This window comes from Sus scrofa, chromosome 11 (assembly GCF_000003025.6).
Source record: "Sus scrofa isolate TJ Tabasco breed Duroc chromosome 11, Sscrofa11.1, whole genome shotgun sequence".
NCBI classification, from domain to species: Eukaryota; Metazoa; Chordata; class Mammalia; order Artiodactyla; family Suidae; genus Sus; species Sus scrofa.
Genome location: NC_010453.5, coordinates 68,919,493 through 68,946,517, shown reverse-complemented (window position 1 = coordinate 68,946,517; position 27,025 = coordinate 68,919,493). Strand labels below are relative to the sequence as shown.

Here is a 27,025-nt window from a genome sequence, read left to right as displayed (position 1 = left end):
ATTTCATTAATTGCAAGTAAGTCCATTAGCAGATTTTGTACATAAGTTTTTCAAAATTAAGAACTTTGACTCCTTTCCCAATAAAAAAAGGTTGAAAAACATAGTGAAGAGTAAATCATGTGAATGACAACAGGTAAAGGCTTGAGGTTTTAACCCTTAAACTGCCTTCAACTTTAGGATAAAACTGAAGATAGTCTAACAAGATATAAATAAATAGATATGAAGATACATTAATAGAAATAAAAGGAAGTCCAACAACCCCATAAAATTTTTATAAGGTTTTCCCTAAGGCCTTTTATACCTCAGCCTACATTAATGTATTCCATCCCCATTTACCTGATCATTACCCTCCAGTTTGTTCAGCTGGAACCAACATACACTAATTACATAGATATCACCAAGTCCTATTTGTCCCCGGTACCTCCCCAGAGAGCAGGGAAATAATATCAAGGGTAGGCATGCTAAGTGATGATTCTCCCCACCTCACTGTCAATCATCGCAGAGTGCTCACAGGAAACCCCACTCCATCTCATTACTGAATCCGAAGGGTAGGACTACAATACCCCCCAGGAATCATACTTCAAACAGCAGGCTGCCTGGCCAAGACGTGAGCTGCAATGACTACGTCCCTGATTCTAGGTTTTGGCGTTAATGCAGTAAATAGCAGGTATTTCTCATTTAAGCCCAATGTTACTACGCACAGACAAAGCAACAAAACATGGATAAGTTCAATTCAAGTCAAAATAGGAAATAAAGTTGACAGTTGAAGTACAGAATCATTTACTCCCACTTTAAAAAAATCAAAACCCTAACCCTAAAGGTGAGAAACAAATTTAACACTATACTATTTTGGTATGTCTTATGGAAAGGGTGTCTTTTTTTTTTTGGTCTTCTTAAGGCAGCACTTTCAGCGCATGGAGGTTCCCAGGCTGGGGATTGAATCAGAGCTGTAGCCACGGCCTACGCCACAGCCACAGCAACAGCAACGCGGGATCCAGCCACGTCTGCAACCTACACCACAGCTCATGGCAACTCCGGATCCTCAACCCACTGAGCAAGGCCAGGAATTGAACCTGCATCCTCATGGATACTAGTCATATTTGTTTCCACTGAGGCACGACAGGAACTCCTTGACTAGTCTTTTTACTTGAAAACACACATACATATATAAAGTATTTTTACATCATAAAAGTAAATAAAGCCATCGAACGTATATTTTGAGAAGGACATACAACAATCTCTAAATTCTCAAATTATTTGTTCCCACTATTCACCAAACTAATGAGCTATGACTCACCTTCCCGTTTAAAATGTCCTAGTGGAAGAATTCCTATTGTGGCTCAGCAGGTTAAGAACCCAACTAGTATCCATAAGGATGTGGGTTTGATCCCTGGCCTGGCTCAGTGGGTTAAAGGATCCAGCGTTGCCACAAGCTATGGTGTAGGTCACAGATATGGCTCAGATCTGGCATGTTGCTGTGGCTGTGGTGTAAGCTGGCAGCTGTAGCTCCGATTCAGCCCCAACCCGTAGCCCGGGAACTTCCATATGCCGTGGGTGTGGCCCTAAAAAGACAAAATAAAAAGTCCTTGTGGAATTCCCATATGGTGCAGCAGGTTAAGGTTCAGGCATTGCAACAGCCATGGCTGGGAGTTCCTATCGTGGCTCAGTGGTTAACGAACCCCACTAGGATGCAGGTTCAGTCCCTGGCCTTGCTCGGTGGGTTAAGTATCTGGTGTTGCCAAGAGCTGTGGCGTAGGTCGCAGATGCAGCTAGGATCCTGCGTTGCTATGGCTATGGCATAGGCTGGTGGCTGCAGCTCCAGTTTGACTGCCAGCCTGGGAACTTCCAAATGCTGCAGGTGTGGCCCTAAAAAAAAAAAAATTACTATATAATGAAAGTTGACATTATCAATAGGTCCTATTACCAAAAGTAGTGTGAAAGAATGAAAAACAGTAACTTATATTAAAGTACAATTACTTATACTTCATTCCATAAAGTTCCAATAATTTATATACTTTTCCCATGGGATTTTTTTTCTACTCACTGATACTTTGTTACTGCTAAAAAATGCCTGTTGTGCTAAAAATCCCCAATATAATTATGTCATCCACTGCTTTATGCTATACCTTCTTTTCTTCATGTCCAATTAGCACTAGCCTATCTTTTTTTTTTTTTTACAGCTGCACCTGCAGCATATGGAAGTCCCTGGGCTAGGGGGTCTAATTGGAGCTGCAGCTGCTGGCCTATGCCATAGTCACTGCAAGGCCAGATCCGAGCCACATCTGCCACCTACGCTGCATGTTGCAGCAATGTGGGAGCTCTTAACCCACCGAGTGAGGCCAGGGATCGAACCCACATCCTCAGAGACAGCATCAGGTCCTTAACCCACTGAGCCACAACGGGAACTCCTAGCCATCTTTCATTTACCAGTCTTTCAGACACTGGACTTAAGCTGCAGGGAAAGTGCTCTCCTAAGGCAATACTGCATAAACATTTCACTCATCTTTGAATTTAATTTTCTGGTATTCCACTTATATGTACTTGGTGCCCAGAATCAGTCTACCAAATTTTTATTCTATTCTAGGCTTTTTAAGCCTTGAAAATAAAATAGTTAAGACACATGTTGAAGACAGTATGATGCTCCCATTTTGCTTAATACAGGAGTGAGTAATTAAATAGGTTTTTTTTTTAATTGTGTACCTTTTCAGACCAAGGGAAAAAACCCTACGTCTTTCACTTTTTTCCTATTTGACCCAAAATAAGGTCCTGATTCAATATACTTACAGAACTAGCATCGACATCGCTATGGACGGCAACTGTCTTAATGCCCATCTTCTTGCAAGTTTTAATAACCTATATGAAAATACATTAATGTTACCTATTAAGAGTAATTCATGTTTAAAGGGATTTAATAATGCTAAAATTCACAGTAAAATGGAGAATAAGATTAAAATTCCACTCACCCTACAGGCAATTTCTCCTCTATTAGCAATAAGAATTTTATCAAAAGTCTAAAGAGAGAAAAAAACACAGAAGAAATTGTTACACTCACTCTAGGACCAGAAAACACCAAGTTTTTTCACAATTACCATTGCTCATGAGCCTAATAAACATTACCTCCAACAGCAGTATTACATACTATAAATAATAAGTTCATTTATAACTAGGCTACCACTGAACTCATGTGCCAAGTATCTGGCCTTATAATTACTCTGTTAAAGCATCAATAGACTAAGTCCAGTTAATTCATAAGTGGACTAAAATCTCTTGCCAAAAGATAATCGTCAAATGACATCTGAGAATACTAAAAAACTTCAAGTGGTCTGCTTGATTAGTTTCTAAAATTCAGTGAAATTCTAAGTGTTATGTTCATTAAAGGGAAGTTGGATATAATTTATATGCCATCTCTTTGGGATTGGGGCACAGCATTAAATAATATTTTCAATAACTCAGAACAGGTAATAGCTATGCTTATTTCCAAAGATTCCAAGACCAAGCAGGTTTTGCCATTTGAGCACAATGCTAAGTTTGAATAACCACCAAATTTTGAAGCAGCTGAGGCCACATAATAGAAAAAGAAATCTCATTCTGTGTGGGGCTAACTTCTAAGCCTAGCATTGCCATTAATGACCTATTTGACTCTAAGCAAATCAATCTCTGTAGGTCTTGATTTTCACACACATATAAACTGATGGCCTTGTAATGGGACACAACTGAATGAGGTTCGCTCCCTACTCCAAAACTGCAGGGGCTAATCCTTTTAAAGAAATGCACACATAAGAGGGGGTGGTTAGAAAAGTACACAAACAATTATAAGCAATCTGAATGCAACACTTTTTAGTACACAATGATTTCTGGGTTAGCGAATCGTTACAGTTAAATGGAACTATTATAACACGTTTTAGCTATACACCTAAAAGCAAAATTAAAGTTATATATGATCTTAACAGCACTCTTACATAACTTAAGGCAATATTTTAAACCAGCAGGGAGGCACAGAATCTCAGGATTGGGAAAGGCCGTCAAAGTCTTGATTTAACCTTTCTATTACACATGGCTGATTCCACCAAACCAAGACAAGCCTCCACCTTAAAAATTAGTAAATTCCTTATCTGATAGAATCCTGGGTCATTCAAAGCCTTGAGGAGATGGGTCCTTAAAATATCCTAGTCTGTCCTCAGGTCTGAGGCTTTAAAATTATTTGCCTTTCTATATTCACTGCTCATGGTAAATCCCTTTAGTAAGCAAACACTAAGAAAAAAAAAAAAAGTTCATACTTCCTTGTACTGCATATTAAAATGTGAATTTTTATTAAGTACTAAGTAGATTACACCTGGAAAAGCAGCATAAAGATTGGGAGTTACGCATTAAGCAACTGTTACGGTAAATATAACAAAGTATAATATTACAGGGAGTAAGAATCCCACTCTAATTTCTATCTAAGAAGTAGAATGATATTTAGAGCCAGTATGGAGCCAAACTTCCCAGGTTAGAATCCCAACACTACCATGTGTTCCTGTGTGTTCTTCTGTGAAAAAGTCATCTTTCTGAAACCTCATTTCCTGGTATGTAAGACTAGAATTTTTTTTTAATTACTTGCATTTTATTAGAGATTTGGGTGTATTTCACTTTTTTTTAATTTTTACTTTAATGGCCACATCACCAGCATATGGAAGTTCCCAGGCCAGGGATCGAATCCAAGCCACAGCTGCGATCTACACCACAGCTACAGCAACGTAGGATCCTTAACCCACTGTGCCACACCGAGAACTCTAAAAATATGAATAAATCCCCAAGTGTGTAGAGCAGTGCCTGGCACATAATATATATTCAATAGGTGTCAGCTGTGGTACTGTTATTCGCTCATTTGGGCCACACACCAGACTACAAACCTAGGAGTGTGATTCTAACAAGGAAAAATCCGTATCAAAATGAATATTGCATTTGACACATTTCTAGTCATCTCTCTTCAGGGCGTGTGACAGTCTTACGTGCCATTTGACTGGGACACAGGATGTCCAGATTAAACCTTGTTCTGGGTGTGTCTGTGGGGGTGTTTCCAGATGAGAGTAAAGTGTGACTCTTCGGACTCAGGAAAGCAGACCGCCCTCCCCGGTGAGGGTGGGCATCCTCCAATCCACGGAGGGCCTGACAGAGTCAAAAAGGGGGTGCAGAGAGTTCTGCCCGCCCACCCTCAGACCAGGACTTAGACCACCAGCTCCCCTGGTCCCCAGACCGCAGGACCTGGACTAGAATTACAGTCCCAGCTTTTCTGGGTCTCCAGCTTGCAGACAGCAATCTGTGCTGGGACTTCTCAGCCTCCACAATTATGTGGGCCAATAAATCTCCGTAGGTCTCCTGCTGGTTCCATTTCTCAGAAGAACCCTGACTCCGGTAGCACTATTAATGGATTACCAATTAGTGCACAAACTCCATAAAGCTCATATCGATTTATTTTCTATACCTAAGATTTTCTTTTAAATAAATAACTTATGAATATGGTTCAGAATTTAGAAGGTATGAAAGGGGACACACAGTAGAAATACCTAGGTCCTTGCCCCAAAGGTAACAACTACAACCAGTTTCGTATAAAGTCTTCCAGATAGGCTATGTATATAAAAGAATATATGGGAGTTCCCACTGTGGCACAACAAGAGCAGCGGTGTCTCTGCAGCACCAGGACGCAGGTTCAATCCCCAACCTGGCACAGTGGGTTAAAGGATCCAGCACTGCTAGGCTGTGGCATAGGTCAAAACAGCAGCTCAGATCTGATCCCTGGTCTAGGAACTCCATATGCTGTGGGGCAGCTGAGAAAGAAAAGAATAAAAAAAGAATAAAAATTGGAGTTCCCGTCGTGGCACAGTGGTTAACGAATCCGACTAGGAACCATGAGGTTGCGGGTTCGGTCCCTGCCCTTGCTCAGTGGGTTAACGATCCGGTGTTGCCGTGAGCTGTGGTGTAGGTCGCAGATGCAGCTCAGATCCTGAGATGCTGTGGCTCTGGTGTAGGCCGGTGGCTACAGCTCCGATTCAACCCCTGGCCTGGGAACCTCCATATGCCGCAGGAGCGGCCGAAGAAATAGCAACAACAACAACAACAACAAAAAAAAAAAGAATAAAAATTCAAATTAATAAGAGAACATACATACCAATCAATTTATATCAACTTTAAATCTCCCCCAGAGTTCCCATTGTGGTGCAGCAGAAACGAAACCGACTAGTATCCATGAGGATGAGGGTTTGATCTCTGGCCTTGCTCAGTGGGTTAAAGAGCCCACATTGCTACGGCTGTGGCGTAGGCCAGCAGCTGTAGCTCTGATTCAACCCCTAGCCTGGGAACTTATATATGCGGCAGGTTCAGGTCCTAAAAAGCAAATCAATCAATCAGTCAGTCAATCACTCAATCTCTCCCTCTGCATCAACAATTACAGGTAAACATCAAGTGCCTTCCTTTGATAACTTTGATGTACAAAATGGCACAATCACAACAAAATATGTTAAGTGCTATAGCACAGCTGTGTTAAACACAGCAAAGAGAGTGAACAGCATGTGTAAAGGCAGTGACACTGCAGGCAGACGGTAGCACTGAAAAATTAGAAGTAATTTTTAATATAGCTCAAGCACAAAACAAGCATGGTGGTGGTACAGTAACTAAAGGTAGGACTCAAAAGGCCCAAGTAAGAAGGATTTATATGCTATTTAAAGATCTGGGACTTTATCCTATATCTGCAGAGCCCCATATAAGCGCTCTGAAAATATTCCAAGGGAAAAAAAATCTTTAAGTCAGGAGCTTGAATCCTTGAAGACGGGGCTTTCAGGTAGCATGAAAGATAAAGGACTTCTGCAGCAACTTTTTAATTTTTTGTTTAATTTTTACTTTTAGACAATTTATAAAGGTTACCTTCCATTTACAGTTATTAAAAAATACTGGCTACCCTCCCTGTGCTCTACAATACATGCTTGAGCCTATTTTACACCCAGCAGTTTGTACCTCCCGCTCCCCCAGCCCTATGTTGCTCCCTCTCTCCACTGGTAACCTCTATGTTGTATCTTTGAGTCTGCTTTTTTGATGTTATATCCGCGAGTGTGTTGTATTTTTAGATTCCACACATAAGTGATGTCATACAGTATTTGCCTTTCTCCGTCTGACTTATTTCACTTAGCATAATGCCCTCCGAGCCCACCTCCATTGGTGCCAATGGCAAATTTCCGTTCCTTTCTGGCTGAGAGTATTCCAGCACATCCATGTCCCATGTCTCCTTTATCCATTCAGCTGTTGATGGACACTTGCTTCCTTGTCTTAGCAATTGTAAATTATACTGCTACTAACACTAGGGTGTGCAGCAGCTGTTTTATAGCTGTGCTATTACTGTTATGAGGTAAGAAAAACACAATGGAAGTTTCATGAGAATTTTTTAAAAGTTATTTCTTTTACCCCCCTTTTCCACCTCTCCTTCCTTTCTTCCCTTCCCTACGCTTAAGGTCATAGCTGGAGTTTAAAACCACCAAGGACATGTCCCTCCATTCTGGGACCAAGAGAAGGGCTCAGCTGGCCTGTTCCACTGGGTACTTGGAGGAATGAGAGCAAAACTCTAGTCCCAGGAGTTCCCGTCGTGGCGCAGTGGTTAATGACTCCGACTAGGAACCATGAGGTTGCAGGTTCGATCCCTGGCCTCGCTCAGTGGGTGAAGGATCCGGCATTGCCATGATCTGTGGTGTATGTTGCAGACGCGGATCGGATGCCATGTTGCTATGGCTCTGGCGTAGGCTGGTGGCTACAGCTCCGATTTGACCTCTAGTCTAGGAACCTCCATATGCCGCGGGAGCGGCCCAAGAAATAGCAAAAAGACAAAAAAAAAAAAAAAAAACTCTAGTCCCTGAGCCACTCACCAAACACTTCTGAGAAGCAGTATAGCACAAGTGGGTAAACCTACTAGCTCAGGAGGAGGACAGGTTTAAGTTTGCACCCAACTCACACTTACTATTTGTGGTGAGTATACAAATACAAAAGTGAGTATACAAAACCGTGAGTTTCCGAATGTACAAAAGTGAGTATACAACACCGTGACAGATAACCTCAAGTGGCTGACCTTCGGGACACATGCTTTCCCTGTGCCAGGGACCGTGGCATACCCCCTCTGTGAACTACTTCATTTAATCCTCTTAATAGTCCTGAAGTCAGTTCTGGTAAAATCCCAATTTTACAAACGAGAAAACTGAGGCACGAAGAAGTCAAATCACTTGTCTAAGTTCCTGACAAAATCAACTGGTGGTAAAGCCAGAGTTCATACTCAGATACTCGTGTCAAACTACACCATGATGTGACACAGCCAAAGTACAATGGTGCAAGTTTTAAACACCGTATTATTAATGCCACCTAAAATCACATCTGTGACGACTGGTGTGTTGTAATACCACACAGGCTGGCGCTCACCTGAGGCCAACCGAACTTTCCTTGGTCTTTTGCTAAGCAAATTATTAAGTTAAACCTTCCCTATTCTCACGAATATACAAGAGACAACAGGTAGACTTGTTAGAAAGCTTGTTAAAAGGTTGTTAAACTTCACCTGGTTCAACGCTGACTTGATGTGAGTCTCTAGTAAAATGTGGCATAACAAAGAAGTCAATGGCAAGTTCCAATAAGAATCAATTTCTTTAAGAAATGAGTATTCTCAAAGATTAGGCCTACCTACACTTAAGACAGCAATATTAAACAAGCCATTTCATGAACGGCTACATGGAGCCCTGGAAGGAGGAAGGTCTAATGAAATGCATCCCTCAAGGGAAAGGCAAGTCTACCAACTTGGTCTGAACAGTCACCTCAATTACCAACAGGTGCCAAAAAGTACCGAGACTCCATCATGGCCGAGGATACTATTACCTTAGGCACAGGCACAGCAAAGGAGACGGCAAAGACAGCAGGCAACAGATTTTCACAACAAAGCATCCACCTGCTTAGTGGATTCCAAGGGGAGAAGAGCTCTGTTTAAACGTCCTAAACCAAAGCAGTTACATAGACACTTTGTTTATTTTCAGTATCAATGGTCACCAACGTGGGAGGTGAGTTAGCTATTCCTGTAACCCCATTATGAGGTTACAGTGAAAACAAGTCTCAAACCAACGTTGCCACACATACTAACAAATATTTATTAACAGTTAAAAAAGGAGGAGTTCCCGTCATGACGCAGCAGAAACGAATCAGACTAGGAACCATGAGGTTGCGAGTTCGATCCCTGGCCTCACTCAGTGGGTTAAGGATCTGGCGTTGCCGTGAGCTGTGGTGTAGGTGGCAGACATGGCTCAGATCTGGTGTTGCTGTGGCTGTGGTGTAGGCCGGTAGCTGTAGCTCCGATTTGACCTCTAGCCTGGGAACCTCCACATGCCGCGGGTGCAGCCCTAAAAAGACAAACAGATAAAAAAGGAATCTTAAAATCTGCTAGGTAAGCTCAGTGAAGTCTCAGGTTCCTGCACTTCGTGAGGCTCCAACAGCCTGCGTGAAGATTCACGTGAGCCAAGCGCAGCCCCATTCTGATTTGGCTAGCCGAGCTGGCAGACTCCAGCTACCAGGAGTGCCCCAGACCAGTGGCGGAACACAGGACTGTTCCCTTTAGGGAGCTAGTTTAGGTTCCGTCCTTAAAGATAAAAAAAGAAAGGCCAACCAGATTGTTATCTTCTGTTAATTCACAGGCTGAGAATTTCCATAAAATCATAGCCAAAACATCTACCTTGAATACCCCTAATTTCATCAAAGAGAGCCCTTCTAACAATATAGTACCCAAACGAGGAAGGCTAGCAGCGTTTATAGGGAGAAAGACAGCCGACCCATTTGCAGTATTTCCCTGCTCTAGAAAGCTGCAAGCAGCCTCTGGGATAAATGCTAGCTAACCACTGGTAGCATGCCCTGATTAGGACAGCTGATTACCAATCACATGGGCAAAAATGCACATACACACATGCACCCCAAGGCATACTGCCTATGTTGAAGTTTTCTGTTTGCTCCTTTTCTTCTTTTTTGGCCACCCCGCAGCACATGGAGTTCCCAGGCCAGGGATCAGATTCAAGCCATGGTTGTGACCTATACCACAGCTGGGGCAACACCAGATCCTTTAACCCACTGGGCTGGGCGGGAAGCAAACCTGTGTCCTGGCACTGCAGGGAGGCCATTAATCCCGTTGTGTGTTAGCGGTTAACTCCTATGTTGAGGGTTTTTTTGTTTGTTTGTTTTATTTAACTTAGATTTCCTAACAGGGAGCTTATCATAGCTAATTAATCTGGACCTATGCCGCCCAATAAAATAACCACTAGCCGCATGAGGCTACTGGGCACTTCAAATGTGGCTAATCAAATTGAAATTACACCACGGATTTTGAAAGCTTGGTATGAAAAAATATACGCATATACCTCATCATTACTTCTTACAATGATAATATGTTGTAATAACATTCTAGATACTGAGTTAAATAGATTAAAATTTATTTCACTTGTTTTAGTTTTTTTTGTTGTTGTTGTTTTTTTGTCTTTTGTCTTTTTGTTGTTGTTGTTGTTGCTATTTCTTGGGCCGCTCCCGCGGCATATGGAGGTTCCCAGGCCAGGGGTTGAATTGGAGCTGTAGCCACCGGCCTATGCCAGAGCCACAGCAACGCGGGATCCGAGCCGCGTCTGCAACCTACACCACAGCTCATGGCCACGCCGGATCGTTAACCCACTGAGCAAGGCCAGGGACCGAACCCACAATCTCATGGTTCCTAGTCGGATTCGTTAACCACTGCGCCACGACGGGAACTCCCACTTGTTTTAGTTTTTAATGCAGCTATTAGAAAATACAAAACTACATTTGCCCTGCAATTTTGGCCACATTTTATTTCTATTGAACTGCAATGATATAGACTTTTTTTTCCTCCAAGTCTCCAAACTCTTGAGAGTAGTTTTATATATTTCAACAGATGACTTGGAAGACTATTTCATCCTCATTCTTATTAGTTCTACTTTAATGACATTCAATTTGAACTGTCTCTTCTTAGCTAAAACTCTTCTTCTGTCCTCTGATGCCTTTGCTATCACCAAATCATGTGTTAGCTCCCATCACCACTTCCAGTTCCTTTATTTCTCCTCTTACAAGCTTCAAACACTCATATATCAAGATTTTAACTGGAATCCCCTTGTCCCAAAATTTACAATATACATAACTGTCTTCACTCAAAACGAATGATACAAATATTAAGTAAATGAAAAAAAATCAATAGTTTAATCAAAATCTCTCAACTGCCCAGTCTAGAAAAGAATGTTGTTATTAGTTATTCTGCTAAAAACAAGGCAAACATTGTAAATTTATTCAATTTGTAGTAGAGATACAAAATTAAAAACTCAGGTTGTGGTCCACAATGAAAAAAGGAACAAAGATTGAGCACCTATAAAAACCTATGATGTAGAGCAATAAATAATTACACATCAATAAAATGTAATCTGCCCAGTGAACATAATGTGGAGACAACAAAGTAAAACCAGTATAATTTAGCTGTTAAAAGTATTTTTAAAATACTTACTTTTTCATTAGAATCGTATCCTGCTAAACAGAGACTACGAGACACCAGTAAACGCTGTCTTGAATACTGTGGAACATGCTATCAAAAAAAAAAAAAAAAGTTAAATAAATTACAGATACTTGAATGAGCTTTAAAAATATCTTTCAGAGTAATTCTTCCAGTATGCTTCCAGCTAGTGTTTAATCAATCAATGTTAAGTAATATGCTGTAACTAGTGAAGGTAAATCTTAACTAAACATATCCCCTTGGTACACAAGAGAAACCGAAGGCATTGAAACAATCTCTGGAAAAGTATAAGAAGAGTCAATGGGACAAATAAAATTTGAAGAGAGGTCTTTTTTTTTTTTTTTTTTTTTTTTTTTTTTGTCTTTTTAGGGCTGCACCTGTGGCACATGGAGATTCCCAGGAAAGGGGTCAAATTGGAGCTGCAGATGCTGGCCTAGAGATCCAAGCCGTGTCTGCAACCTACACCACAGCTCACAGCAACGCTGGATCCTTAACCCACTAAGTGAGACCAGGGATGGAACCTGCATCCTCATGGATCCTAGTGAGATTCGTTTCTGCTGAGCCACGCAGCGATGCAAATTCCTATTTGCTAATATCTTAACATGATTTCTTATTTTACTTATTCTGGTATAACTGTGGTTTGGCATATAACAGTAAAAAGAGTTCACTTCTAATTCATTACGATAAATGTTTGTGGGACAACTATATCTTAGGGCTTTAAAACATTAGGCATAAGGCCTAATAACGATTACAGCTAAGGTTGAAGAAAACACCTTGCCCAGGAGTCACTGATGAAGTCTGACCAAGGAAACAAAAGAGGGAGGGGGAGGTCAAAAGGCAACAGGTGCTACCTTTGAGAATTTCCTAAGAGCATAACAACTGAAATAGGAAGCAAAATGTTTTTATAGCAACATTTTTAAATGAACTGAAAGACAGACACAGGGTTTTTTTTTTTTTAGAAGTATCAAGGCCCAAATTAGCAAATGTAATCCTTATGAAGAAGTGAAGGTAATAAATAAGAAAGACATACTTCACAAAATAAAACCTACACTACCAAGTGAAAAAAGACTGGTGAAGAACAACCTGAGAACGGGAAGAAAACTGACTTACGACTGTGTTCCTCGCACAGACCAAAAGTTTCTTTCACGGTCCTATGAACATCCCTGTGAACTCAAGAGCAGGAGCCCCAATTTTTAAAATGAGAAAACGGGAGTCTCAAGAATTTTAATTTTTCAAAAGTCACAGGGCTAGGTGGTAATGGTGACAATTTAAGCACAGATCTGTGAAAAGCATTCTGAAGTTTTTGAGATAATAAAATAAGGGTTTATGTCTCACATTAACAGGAATGTCTGTGCAAAGATATGATTTGGGGTAAAAAAAAAAAAAAATTTACCCAGGGGGTCTCACCACTCTTCGGTGTTCAAATAAAAATTCGGTCTTCCACTGCCCTCAGCAGAACAGCTCTAATCTAGCAACTTTACTGCCTCATCAAACTTGATCGGCCAAGATAACACTGCTTCCCCTAAAAATCCTATCTTGTGTGTATAGCCTCAGCCAATGCAGAAAACAAACTCTTAAAGAAAAAAAAAAAAAAAAAACAAAAAAAACAAGCGCTACCCAGAAGTTTCTCACATGTATTCTGCTGCAAAGCAGCACTAGAATATATACACAAGAAAGTACATCATATACCTGCCGCCTATCAATTTTATAAAATGAGACAAAGCAGTTCACATTTTTACAAATTTTCCCCAATATCATTAGTACATAATGGTCTGCTGCAGGAACATTCAACGTTATCCTTTTACCAAAGGCAAAACCGTACATGTGTCTGCAATCACTAACAAATAAAGGACATAACCGATTTCCAACAGCAAAAACCCAGAGACAAAACACAATCTGAGACATTTTAGGTATTGTCATCAGCTTTGGAAAGTGAGACTAAACCGTGATGTTTACGTCTGGGGAGGGGCACACGTCCAGAAGCAGCAAACTACCTGGGAAAAAATGCTGGGAGAAGAAATCAAGGAACCAGAGTTCTGGTCCTCACTTAGCCCGACACTATTTCTAGGATTTGCACAAACCACTTTTTTTTTTCTTTTGCTTTTTCACAGCCATGCCTGTGGCATATGGAAGTTCCCAAGCTAGGGGTTGAACTGGAGCTGCAGCTGAGACCTATGCCACAGCTACAGCCACACCAGATCCGAGCTCAATCTGCAATCCACACCTCTGCTCATGGCAACACCGGATCCTTAACCACTGAGGGAGGCTGCGATCGACCTCGCATCCTCACGGAGACAATGCTGGGTCCTTAAACCCCATGAGCCACAACGGGAACGCTACACAAGACTTGAACCCCTCTGTCCTCTACTGAGAAATGAAAGCTTAGATGAGTTTTCTCTAAGGTCCCTACTCACCTACACCACTATTACTCACAACACAAGAGCTTAGGACAGGGGATCTAACATGCACACGCATCTGAGGATTACTGAAGGATAAGCAGTTAATCCAAACTGAACATGTGGGCCAAGAACATGTTGACATGAATCTCAGTGCTGAATGACTCCGTAACAACTGCTGAGATATTTGGTGGAAACAGAGCTAATTTCATATATTTGAATAAATAGGAATTATGGAGAAAGTTTCTAGGATAACTCTGGGAATAAAAACCTCAGGATTCAATCTCATCAGATGGGCTTATGAAAAATAGACTAAGCTAAACCTGGGCCCAACAGGAGAGAGTTTCTAAATCAGAACGACACAGAAATAACTAAGTGGCCAAGCTCCGAGAGATGTTTGGGTGAGTTGACTCAGTGTATGGTATATTTACTTTCAGGAAACCACCAGTAACATAAAACTCAAAAATGCCTATACCACACAGTGCTTCACACTAAATCAACTCTACTACAAATTATACCTGGCCAAAAGGTAGGCAGGATAGCACACCACCTAATAAACCAGACTGGTTTTTTAGAATCTTTTCATTACTGTGTTTAAATACTTGTTCTAAAGATCTAACAGACTCTATTTTTACCACCATTATCAAAATAAGAAAGCATACAGCTTGAACGCATGTGAATTTGTGATAATGTGGCCCCAAAATTTAAAAAACACAGATGCCCCTGGCTAGCCAAGTAACTAGAAGATGGTACAGCAGTCAGAACCATAACTGCAGAACAAATTACTAAGAAAAAACAAGAGTTTGGGCCATTCCCAGAGCAAGTCAGAACTGGTTTTTAGTCAACTCCACAAAGGATCCCCTATTCCTGTTTACTCCTGGCAAACTCTCCCAGAAGTTCAATGTTATCAAGAACACAAGTCAAAAATCAGATAACTCTGTGGAGCTACAGTGTAATGTTTTTAATACAAGGAACAAGTCAGTAGAAAGCTGCTAATTTGGACCTCCACATAGAATTTTGAATGTCTTCTGTTTTGTGAAGCATATGACAAACTGGCTACAAGCCTAGTCTAAAATGCTTTTAAGATACTTCCTAAAACAAGAGTTTAAAGGAAAAACTGTAATCAACCCCATTTATAAAGACTACCTAGGAGTTCCTGTTGTGGCTCAGCAGTAAGGAACCTGACTAGCATCCACGAGGATGCAGGTTCGAGCCGGGGCGTCGATCAGTGAGTTAAGGATCCAGCATTGCCATGAGCTGTGGTATAGGCTGCAGATGTGCCTCGGCTCCCCACCTCGCTGTGGCTCTGGCTGTGGCAGAGGCAGCTGTAGCTCTCAGATTCAACCCCTAGCCTGGGAACTTCCATTTGCTGCAGGTGTGGCCTTAAGAAAACAAAACAAACAAACAAACAAACAAACAAATAAAAACCAAGCGTTTATAAACCACATAGCACCAAGAAAATGTAAAGTATTACACAAAAACTAAATCCAAATATGCAGCTGTAGCTTTCTTTCCTTAAATTCTACCAGACCATTTGGAGGTTACCATTCGAAAAACAATATAGTAATTAAGAGTTCTGGTCTAGACTCAAGACAGATTCAGACCTGGGTTCAAACGTTGGCTCTGACATTTCTTAAATGTACAGGAAATTTTCCTTATATGTTACCTGGGTGTATAAACTACTTATCTAGGACATAAGGCTGACATGAGGATTAAATGAGAATGTGTAAGATGCCCGGCGTGGTTCTGCACATGTTAACTAAAAAGGGGCGGGGGAAATGGTGGAGCTTTTACACAAACTAGGCATACGCCTTCCAGCCACTGCAAACAGGAAAATACTCTTCTAACATAAGATTGTGGCTTCAGGTGGCAGCACAAACGGATAAATCCACTCAAGTTTTTTTTTTGTTTTTTTTTGTTTTTTTTGTCTTTTTGCTAATTCTTTGAGCCGCTCCCGCGGCATACGGAGGTTCCCAGGCTAGGGGTCTCATCGGAGCTGTAGCCACCGGCCTACACCAGAGCCACAGCAACGCAGGATCCGAGCCGCATCTGCAACCTACACCACAGCTCACGGCAACGCCGGATCCTTCACCCACTGAGCAAGGGCAGGGACCGAACCCGCAACCTCATGGTTCCTAGTCGGATTCGTTAACCACTGCGCCACGACGGGAACTCCATCAAGTTTAAAGAATAATTTAAACACTAATCCTGCCATATCCAAAATTATTGCTCTTACAACCACAGCGAAATTCAAGTGACCACTATGAAAACGACTGTTTGAGAGGTTCATTCATCATCAGGATGCATACTCAACTTCAGAGAAGAAGCCATCCTCAAAACTGCGGGTTAAGGGAGCCCACAAGATGATCTTACCGAGGTGAGAGTGAACATTTGCTAGCGCTTCAGCTTCAGAATGTCCAAGCACAGGTCCTCTCCTCGGCGTTTCAGGACTCAGAGCTGGGAGGAGGAGCTTCTGAGAGAACCCCCTCTAAAAACACTGCCGGGCTTTTTTACTGAAGCCCAGCGTTTTCTTCACAGACATTGACTACTGAGTCCTCGGGACTCCACCAGCCACCCCAGTCTGCGACTGCCTGCCAAGACCTTCTCTTACAAGCGAGGCTGAAGAGGTACTATTAGAGAGACGATCCAATCTCCAGAGTCATATCAACTATTTCTCAACACCACTGGCGGGGGCAGGCGGCGGGAGGGGAGTCTCAAACGCTCCGGCTCCGGCTCCCCGGAACGTGGGCTGGAACACCAGGAACCTCTACCAGGCAGCTCCAGAACTTCCTCACTGCGCCGCAGCCCCCCGCCGCGCCGTTCCTCCCCCTCACCTGTAGCAGATGTTGCTGGTGCCACCCAGAACCTCTTCACCAGGGGGTGCAGTGCCCCGGCTGGTATACTATTCATGGCTCACACCTGCTCCCTACTTTGCCCTATCTGCCTCAACCAGATAGGAGTTCTCCACCAAGCCTGGGAGCTACAGCCCTCCCAGCCCACAGCCAATGACCGACTACCACGGGGTTCCAAAGGCTGGCCCCTCATCTCAAGGTGAGGCCAACTTAGTACTGCAATCTGTGCCTTAGAGCTGGCTGTCGGATACGGCAGCCTCTAGCCACAGGCAGCTACTGCAAATTCCAATGTGTTCCAAGAGTAAAGTACATACCAGATATGAGTCCTTAATACCAAAAAACCCCTTGTTAATAATTTTTTATATTTACATACTGAAATACTGTGAATATATTGGGCTAAATAAAATACATTAATTTCACCTTTTTGAATTTTTTAATGTGAGTGCCAGAAAAATTTAAATTACACTTGCAGCTCACGTTATACTTTCATTGCACCAGGCTGATCTAGAGCAGAGCTTCTCAGAGTGGACTGTGCGTCCGTATCACCTGGAGGGGGGCTTGTTAAAACAGACTGCCGGGCTCTCACCACAGATGCACTAACTTGGCAGCCCTAGGGTGGAGCTAGAAGATGTGCACTGCTAACAAGTCATGCTGCAATTGCTGCTGGCTGGAGCAAGGTCCTTGATTCCTCTCTTTCCTTTTATCTCCCTTCTAACCCAACAGCAAGTACTACTGGTTCTAGATTCAAAATACATCCCAAGCCTTACCAGTTCTCACCACCTCTGGCACCACAACCTCAGCACCAGAACCACTGCTCCTCCAGGGCTCCCCTGTGGAACGAGACTGGAGCTAGTTTCTATCTGGGGCCCCTTCCTTGCTTAGATGTTTTCTCCTGCTCTAGCCTTTCTCCATTCTTCTCAACTACTACCACCTGTACAAAAGACCTCTTCAGGTTCTGCTTATAGAAACCTAACCATCCCACCGCCACAGAACTGTTTTTACACACTTTAACTTTCACAGAGTGCTGGATTAATGGCAACCAATGAAATGTGAACCATCATTGCATCTTCTGTAAACAAGCAACAAAGGAGTTCCCACTGCGGTGCAGTGGGTTAGGAACCAGACTGACCCGGGTCAGGTCGCTGAGGAGGCACAGTGAGTTAAAGATTCCAGCGATGCCGCAGCTGAGGCTCAGACTCAATCTCTGGCCCTGGAACTTCCATATGCCTCAGTTGCAGCCATAAAATTTTTAAAATAAAGTTTACGACTCAGCGGTTTTTAGAGTATTCACAAGGTTAGAGAACTATGACCCCTATCTGATTTCAGAATGTTTATTCTTCATCCAAAAAAGATACCCCTCCGTGGTCAGCAATCAGGCCCACCTCTTCCCTCACCTCTCTCCCCAGCCCCCAACAGCCACTAATCCACTTCCTGCCTCTACGGCTCTGCCTGTCCGGGACACTTCCCATAAATGGAATCATACAATACGTGGCCTACTGTGTCTACCGTGTCCACCTTTCGAAGGTCCTTGATTCCTCTCTTTCCTTTTGTCTCCCTTCTAACCCAACGGCAAGTACTCCTGGTTCTAGTTTCAAAATATATCCCAAGCCTTACCAGTTCTCACCACCTCCGGCGCCACAAGCTCAGCACCAGCTCCCATCAGGTCCAGCTTGAGCTTCTACCGCAGCCTCTCCTCCCCCGACCCCCAGCCTCCACTAGAGCCTTCCCCGCACAGCATCGTGGTCCTTCCAACACACAAATCCAACTTGCTTAAAACCCTCCAGTGGACTCGCCAGGATAAATTCCGAAGACAAGCCTCTCCATGACTTCGTGTTGCCCCTATCCCCTGGCACCCCCCAACCCCATTTACTGTGCTCCAACTGCCGCCACAGCCACCCTCAATGGCACCAACTGCAATCTCACCTCAGAGCCTCTGCCTTGCTCTTCCCTTGGAATGCCAGTCCCTCGCGTCATCACGTGGTGGGCCGGGTCACTTTTCTGTTCAAATGCCACATGCATTTCCTTAGGTAACAACCCCCCCATACCACCACCCCTTTTTATCCCATTATACTATTTTTCTTCTTCCTTCCAGCACTTACCACTTTTTGAACTTGTATATTTCTTTTTAAGTTTTTTTTTTTTTTCTTTCTAGGGTGACACCTGCAGTGTATGGAGGTTCCCAGGCTAGGGGTCAAATCAGAGCTGCAGCCGCCAGCCTACACCACAGCTCATGGCAGCACTGGATCCTTAACCCACTGAGCGAGGTCAGGGATCGAACCTGCATCCTCATGGATACTAGTCAGTTTCATTTCCACTGAGCCACGACAGGAACTCCTGAACTGTATTTCTGGGAATACTATCAGTCTCTAGTCAAATATAACCACAATGAGGGCAGAAACACTCCCTGTTATATCCACTGCACTAAACAGCATCTGGCACTCAGTGGATGGTAGCAGAATGCTGGCCTCCAAATGTGACGTCCTATACCATGTGAGTATGACTTATTTTTTTTTTGGGGGGGGGTCTTCGCAAATATATTGGTTAAGCATCTCAAGATGAGATCATCCTGGATCCTGCCAAGCTCTAAATTCAACAAGAATTGTCCTTAGAAAGAAGAGAGAACACATAAGGAGAAAGAAAAGAAGAACAGGTGAGGACAGATGCTGAGACTGGAACGACAGAGCCACAGCTAAGGAACAACTGGAGCCACCAGAGACAAGGAAGGATGCTTCACTAGAGTCCTCAGAGGGAGCCTGTCCCTGCTGACACCTTGACTTCAGACTGCCTGCCTCCTCAGCTGTGAAAGAATCGATGTACCCTGAGCCACCAGCTGTGTCCCATGGATACTCTATTCATTTTCTTGACTGAAATTATAAGTATCTTCCAACATGCTTGAAATTCATTCTTATTATGTTGATTCCATCACAGTTTATGATCTTATTTTTTAAATGAAAATATCCATAGGCACTTAACTAATTTTTTTAACCATGTGATACCCTAATTTTTTCAACCACACGATACCCTAATTTTTTCAGGTATAAATTTGCTTCAACTATTAGAGAGCATCTTTGAAACAAAAAATGTTTCTGCATATGACACTTTACCATGCTACTGAAATTATTCTCATTAAAGACCAAAGACCTTAATCTTAATTTGTATTCCTTGACCTCCCTACACCTGGGACACAGTGAGGGAACATGTTTAGTCTCTTCTGGTCTCCTAGGGCACACCCTGGTGCCAGGCACTTGGTACATGCTCCACAAACACTCTCTGGAGAACAGCTAGCTACATCTCTAGATAAGCGAATGAATGAATGAATGCTGTTTCGGCTCCTCTCAATGCATTCCTCTGAATCCCACTCTCTTCTTCCTTCTTCCAAATTCTAATTGAGAGTACAAGGGGGGCAGACACCAGAAGTAAGAGAGGCTACAACTCTATTATCTATAAAAAGGTCACCACATCAAAAGCCTATAAAAATGAAAAGACAGAGAACTATAACTCAGATGAGGGAGAAAAGAAAAACCCCAGAAAATCAGCTAAGTGATGAGATTCTCCGCCTCCAGGAAAAAGACTTTAGACTGTTAATGCCGAAGATGGTGCAAGACATTGAAATAAACTGGAGGTAAAGATGGATAACTTACAGGAAACACTGAGCAAAGAGATACAAGATATCCAAGATATAAAACTTAAACAAGAAGAGATGCAAAATACAATAACTGAAATAAAAAAATCACTAGAAGCAGCTAACAGCAGAATACAGGAGGCAGAAAAACAAATAAGCGAGGTGGAGGACAGATTGGTGGAAGTTACGGATGCAGAACAGAAAAGAGAAAAAAGATTGAAAAGAAATGAAGAGAGTCTCAGAGGACTCTGGGACAACGTTAAATGCACCACATCTGTATTACAGGGGTGCCAGAAGGAGAAGAGAGAGAGGGGGACAGAAAAAATATTCCAAGAGATAATAGCCGAAAACTTCCCTCACATGGGAAAGGAACCACTCACTCAAATCCAGGAAGCACAACGAGTACCATATAAAATAAACCCAAGGAAGAATACACCAAGAGACATATTAATCAAACTAACTAAAATTAAAGAGAGAGAAAATATTGAAAGCAGCCAGGGAAAAGAAACAAACATACAAGGGAACCCCAATAAGGTTATCAGCAGATTTTTCAGCAGAAACTCTGCAGGCCAGAAGGGAGTGGCATGATATACTCAACGTGATGAAAGGAAAAAACCTCCAACCAAGATTACTCTACCCAGCAAGGCTCTCATTCAGATTTGAAGGCAAAATCAAAACCTTCACAGATAAGAAAAAACTGAGAGAATTCAGCAACACTAAACCAGCCTTACAACAAATACCAAAGGAACGTCTCTGGGCAGAAAAGACAAGAGAGCAACAGGAAACAAAAATTCCACAACTGACAAGGCTCATCAGTAAAGGCATCTATACAGTAAAGAAACGAAATCATCCATGCACAATTATACCACCAAAATCAGAAATCATGGAAGAGATGGGTACAAATGCAGGACATTGGAGATGAACTTGCAATTAAGAGACCAACAACCTAAAACAATCTCATATACACAGTGGCACACAAACTTATATCAAAACTTCAGAATAACTGCAAGCCAAAAATCTACAATTGAAACACAAACAAGGAATCTCTGGAGAAGAAATATATCTCATAGTAAATAAGTGCGTAATCCACCATGAAGGGGGTCATTTGACATCATTCTTGGAATGCTGAAGTCTTCTTAGATCTGATTCTGATTTCCTCTCCATCAAAGAATTTACAATAATTATAATTAAAGAATGCAACTGTACAATTAAATAATACAGTTCTACAATTATATTATTAATAACCATTTCAAAAAAAAAAATTCTAATTGAGGGTAATAAGATGGAGTTCAGCCAAACAGTAACTGATCCACCACATCCTTCAGAGTGCACGTACTCCAACTTTCACCTCAACTTGGACCCCAAAACCAGCCATTAATTCCCTTCTTTCTTCCCAGCAATTTAACTTGACTCTTGGAATCAGCATTTCAGATACCTAAAAGGAAACCATATCCCCCCCCAAATTTTTTCCTTTTCCAATGTCCTTTTTCATCCCTGCTCTCCCATTTACCCACTTTTTTTAAAAAAAAAGGAATCATTTAAATAATTCCTATTCCTTCACTCACGTGATCAAAAATGTCACCTTCTCAGATGTCCCTGCTAGCCTAATGGTTAAGGATTCGGTGCAGTCACTGCTGTGGCTTGGGTTCGATCCCTGGCCCAGGAATGTCTGCATGTTGTGGGCATGAGCAAAAAAAAAAAGTTACTTTCTCCTTCCCTTATTTAGAAGAGAGTTTTACCAACCACTCCTCTGATCTGAACCTCTTAAGAGCAGAATAAAACCCCCAAAAGCATATGTACAAATACAGAAATGTCCATAAGCATTTTATTAAACCAGAAATTAGTTTTTGTAATAACATTAAGAGATTTTTTTTTCCCCAAATGATTGTCAGAAATCTATCAGCATGTTGGAAAGACTTACCTCCAAGCAATTCTAAAACATTCAGGAGTTCCCGTCATGGCGCAGCGGTTAACGAATCCGACTAGGAACCATGAGGTTGCGGGTTCGACCCCTGCCCTTGCTCAGTGGGTTAACGATCCGGCGTTGCCGTGAGCTGTGGTGTTGGTTGCAGACGCGGCTCGGATCCCACGTTGCTGTGGCTCTGGCGTCCGATTCAACCCCTAACCTGGGAACCTCCATATGCCTCGGGAGCAGCCCAAAGAAATAGCAAAAAAAAGACAAAAAAATAAAAAATAAAAAAAAATAAAATAAAACATTCAGATATGCTTAAATACTCTTTTCCATGACTAGAAAAGAAAATCACAGATTTTACAAAACATAAAGCTTAAGCATTAAAGCTTCATGAATGCACCATGTAATGAGAGAATCACTCAAATAGGAGATAGTTTGTAACTGGAAATGCAAGGCTTTGGAATCATACCATCCAAGGTTCAAATTCTACCTCAGATTTGGATTTTTTTTGTTTGTTTTTTAACCTAGCTACAAAGGTAAGAGATAATATAGGAAGAACCATATAAGGCATATAAAAATTCAACAAAGTATAGAAATTACCATAAACCCAACATCCTGGAGCCACTGTAAAATATAAACAGAAGGAAAAAAACTAGGTAAACAGAACGTATTGGAGTTCCTGTCGTGGCTCAGCAATAATGAACCCGACTAATAAACATGAGGACTTGGGTTCAACCCCTGGCCTCGCTCAGTGGGTTAAAGGATCCGGTGTTGCCATGAGCTGTGGTGTAAGTTCCAGATGAGGCTCAGATCTTTCATTGCTGTGGCTGTGGTGTAGGCTGGCAGCTGCAGCTCCAATTTGACCCCTGGCCTGGGAACCTCCATATGTCTTGGTTGTGGCCCTAAAAAAAAAAAATGTTTAAAAAAGACCAGAAAAATAACATGTCAGTATAATAATCCCTCTCTTCCTTCTCTCTTTGCCTAGAAAGAAGTCACTTTGTTCTTCAAAACCTGTTTCAATTTTTGCCTCCACAGGAAAACAATCCCTTACTTTAGACATGATATGAGCAAGTCACATAAAACATTGTGCTTCAATTTCCTCATCTGTAAATGGGGATTACATGGCTATTACGAGGACTGGATAAATTAATTCAAACAGAGTACCAGAATAGTATCTCAGACAGAAAGCTCAAAATCTCGACGTGGTCAAATCCCTCTACTTTATTTTCTTAGATACAATACCAAGACCTTTTCCCCAACAGCACTGTACATTTGTTTGTCTCCCTAATAGACTAAAATTAATAAGAGAACATAAAGTATATTCTTTCCCTAGAGTTGGAACATAGGAAGTGGTTCAGAAAGATATGCTGGGGAAAAAAACAAAAACAAAAACAAAAATGCTGAAAGGAAGCAGCTGAGGCCGAAAGAAGCGGCTTGTCTAACACACCAAACTTCATCTGCGTGACTCCAAAGCCCATGAGTTTGCACCACAGGCTGCCTCCTACATAAATGTGTAAGTCTTGCAATTGCAGGTGATGTGGCCAAAAAGATTCAAAAAAGATTAAAAGATGGGAGAGCAGTCGACATTGAGAAACAGGAGTTCCCGTTGTGACTCAGAGGTAACAATCCTGACTAGGACCCCTGAGGATGTGGGTTTGATCCCTGGCACTCGGTGGGATGAGGACCCAGCACTGCCATGAGCTATGGTGTAAGTCACAGACATGGTCCAAGCCTGAGGTGCTGTGGCTGTACTGCAGGCTGGCAGCTGCAGCTCTGATTCAAACCCTAGCCTGGGAACTTCGGTATGCTGTGGGTGCGGCCCTAAAAAGCAAACAAAAAAAAGAGAGAGAAACAATAAATGACGTGCCCACACAAAGAACTCTGGGTTTTCTGAGAGTGAGTGTTCTGAAGGTGACACTCAGCTAATATGTGTATGGACTTAATTTCACATCCATGATCAGCTCCAGCTTCCGCTCCCGTATTTTTCCACCTGGGCCTCTGTTCCCTCCTCTTTAAAAGAGGAGGATGTGTCAGGCAGATGTGCCACATTACCCCTAAAGTGTCTTCCAATTCTAAAGTGCAATGACAGGGAGTTTCCCGTGTGGCGCAGTTAAACAAACCTGACTACTTTCCATGAGGTCGTGGGTTCAATCCCTGGCCTTGCTCAGTGTGTCAGGGATCTGGTGTTGCCATGAGCTGTGGTGTAAAAAATAAAGTTCAATGATGATAAATCCAGATGCACGACCACTTTTTTAAAAGGAAGCTTAACAAGCAGACTGAATAGATAACTGATGGTTTCAGAGATCCTCGTATTTTAAAGAATTTGTTTAAGTGACTTAAACCCTACTAATAAAAAGTTAGGTGGTCTTTGTTCAAAAATTTCAAGAGTCTCTATGTTGCAGGGAAAAAGTGTTGAGCCGCACACAAATACTCCCATGTGTAAGTCAAGGTGACACCACGAACCCCTAGGACATAACAGAACAGAGATATGTTTAGAACAGCACAAACAACAGGCTGACCACTTTAAAGAAAAGAAAAACACAAGATGTATATATAGTATAATGTGGTGTACTACAACTAAGAGAGGCTCTCTACTCCAGCAAAGGTAGCAGCAATCCTGACATACTTTAAAAGATGAGATTAAACCCACAACTCTAACTCTACTTCACCAGCAATTTAGTGTCCCTTCACAGCAAGAACAAGGCAAGAGAAAATGAAAACTAGGACCGTTAAAAATACACTTGGAAAGCTCAAGCAAGACAAGCCTTAAACCTCACGGCCCAAGAACGGGAGGGTGGGAAATGCAGGTGGCTGTCAGCTACTCCCGAGAAAGCAAAAACAAGCCCGCAGGCTCTTTGGGTCCTCCGGCCCTCCATGATCCTCGGAGTCACAGCTGCGGCGAGGGACGCCAGCTCTGCCCTCCTCCAGGGCCAACTCCGTGGAGTGAGGCGAGTGAGGCGCGGGGACCGATGGGGAAGCCGGTCCCGGGTGTCCCTCGAGCACCGCCGGGGCGCTCTCCGCAGCACTGGCCACCGCCAGGCGGTGCGGGGCTGGAAGCCCACCAGGGAAGCCCAGCCCCCAGGGGAGTCCCGTCACTCCTCACCTTCAGGGTCCAGAGCGCCACGCTCCGCATCAGCGGCCGCGGCGACCGCGACCCACGCCGTCCTGCCGCGACCAACACTGAGCCCCCGACCCAGAGCCCCGCCATTGCCGCCCCTGCAGACTGGATCTCCGCTGACCTCTCAACCCGCCGAAGGGGGCGGAGAAGGGCAGCCCCTAGGCCTCGGCCAATCACGAGCCGGCATCCGCGGTCCCGCCCCTACTGCGGGGAGGAGGGAGCTGGCGGGGACTCGCGGGAACCTGGAGCCCCGCCGCAGGGCCAGCGCGCTGCTCTCGGCCCGGGAGGGAGAGAGGCGGGGCCGCCGGCAGGAGCCAGCGAGAGTGGGCGAGGCATTGAGGACAGACCAGAGTTCCGGCGGCTGTGGGTCCCTGCCTGCTAGGAGTCAACCCGGCATTGTTCCAGCGTCACTTAGCAATCAACCCGCAGCCTGGCCAGTGAACGTCACTGAATTACCTCCTCAGGACGACCACTCATCCCAGGGCCACCTTAGTCCCGAGGGTCCTGAGTTGCAGGCAAGTACCCAAACGAAGATCTTGTGGGTTTGAAGGCGTAAATAGCAAAAGCACCAAACCACGGAAAGATTTTGAACAAGCATGATAAAGGGAAATGCTCTAGGCCTAGAAATCAATGGTCCCAGCTCGAGCCCCGCCTCTGCCGCAGGTATTACCCTCTGTCTGTCAGCGGGATTAGCGGTAACCAGAATCAGTTTCTGTAGCTTGGAAGCAGGCATCCTTATTAATACAACTACTAAGGGCCAGACCTTGTGCTAGAGGCTCAAATTTTGTCTCATTTAATCTTTACAAGAACCCTATTGGATTATACATTTCCCATTTTGAGAAACTGAATTTATAGGGAAGTAAAGTCACTCAGCTAGTAAGTAGTGAAACTAGGGTTTGGACCGAGGTCTGATTGTTTTCAGGGACTGGACTTTTGTTTTATTATGGACATATTTTAACATACATGAATGAGAGAAAAATAGTCTTATGATCACCCATCACACAGCTTCAACAAATCAACACTCTGTCAAACTTGTTTCATCCATACCCCATGCTTATTTCTGGCTGGAGTATTTTGAGGGAAATCCCAGACATCAGGTCCTCCCACCTATAAATACACCAGTATCAAGTGCTCTCTCTTTATTTTGCTTCTCCTCCAGAATTACCTTGAGAGAGTTACAAAGCTAGGAATGCCAGAGAATGCATTACAACGTGGCAAATGCCAAAAGAGACACAGTTTGTTTAGGAATCGCCTAGAGGTAACATTTAATGAAGTTTTAAAATATAAGTAGGAACTTTCATGACACACAAAAAGTAGTAAAAGTTTCACAGGACTTCTCGCCTACATATCTAAGCCTGGACTCATTTCCTAACCATGAAATCTGTTTCAGGAGTTCCCTTCATGGCTCAGTGGTTTACGAATCCACCTAGGATCCGTGAGGATTTGGGTGTGATCCGAGGCCTCTCTCAGTGAGTTAAGGATCTGGCATTGCCGCAAGTTGCAGTGTAGGTCACAGACACAGCTCGGATCTGGCATTGCTGTGGCTGTGGTATAGGCTGGCAACTATAGCCCTGATT

At 43.0% G+C, this 27,025-nt stretch overlaps 1 protein-coding gene across 2 annotated transcripts in view; it reads right to left on the bottom strand.

Moving 5' to 3' along the window:
• Positions 1 to 25,595, bottom strand: part of PCCA (propionyl-CoA carboxylase alpha subunit) — a 365,509-nt gene extending 339,914 nt beyond the window's left edge. Inside the window, exons 1-4 of one of the 2 annotated variants that reach the window (XM_021065866.1) lie at positions 25,434 to 25,595; positions 11,543 to 11,620; positions 2,964 to 3,011; positions 2,785 to 2,853 (exon numbers count right to left, since the gene is read on the bottom strand). In XM_021065866.1, the coding sequence (XP_020921525.1) occupies positions 2,785 to 2,853; positions 2,964 to 3,011; positions 11,543 to 11,620; positions 25,434 to 25,538 (300 nt within the window). In that variant the 5' untranslated portion in view covers positions 25,539 to 25,595. The remainder of the gene's footprint in view (positions 1 to 2,784; positions 2,854 to 2,963; positions 3,012 to 11,542; positions 11,621 to 25,433) is intronic. The other variant, XM_021065867.1, reaches the window with a different exon arrangement.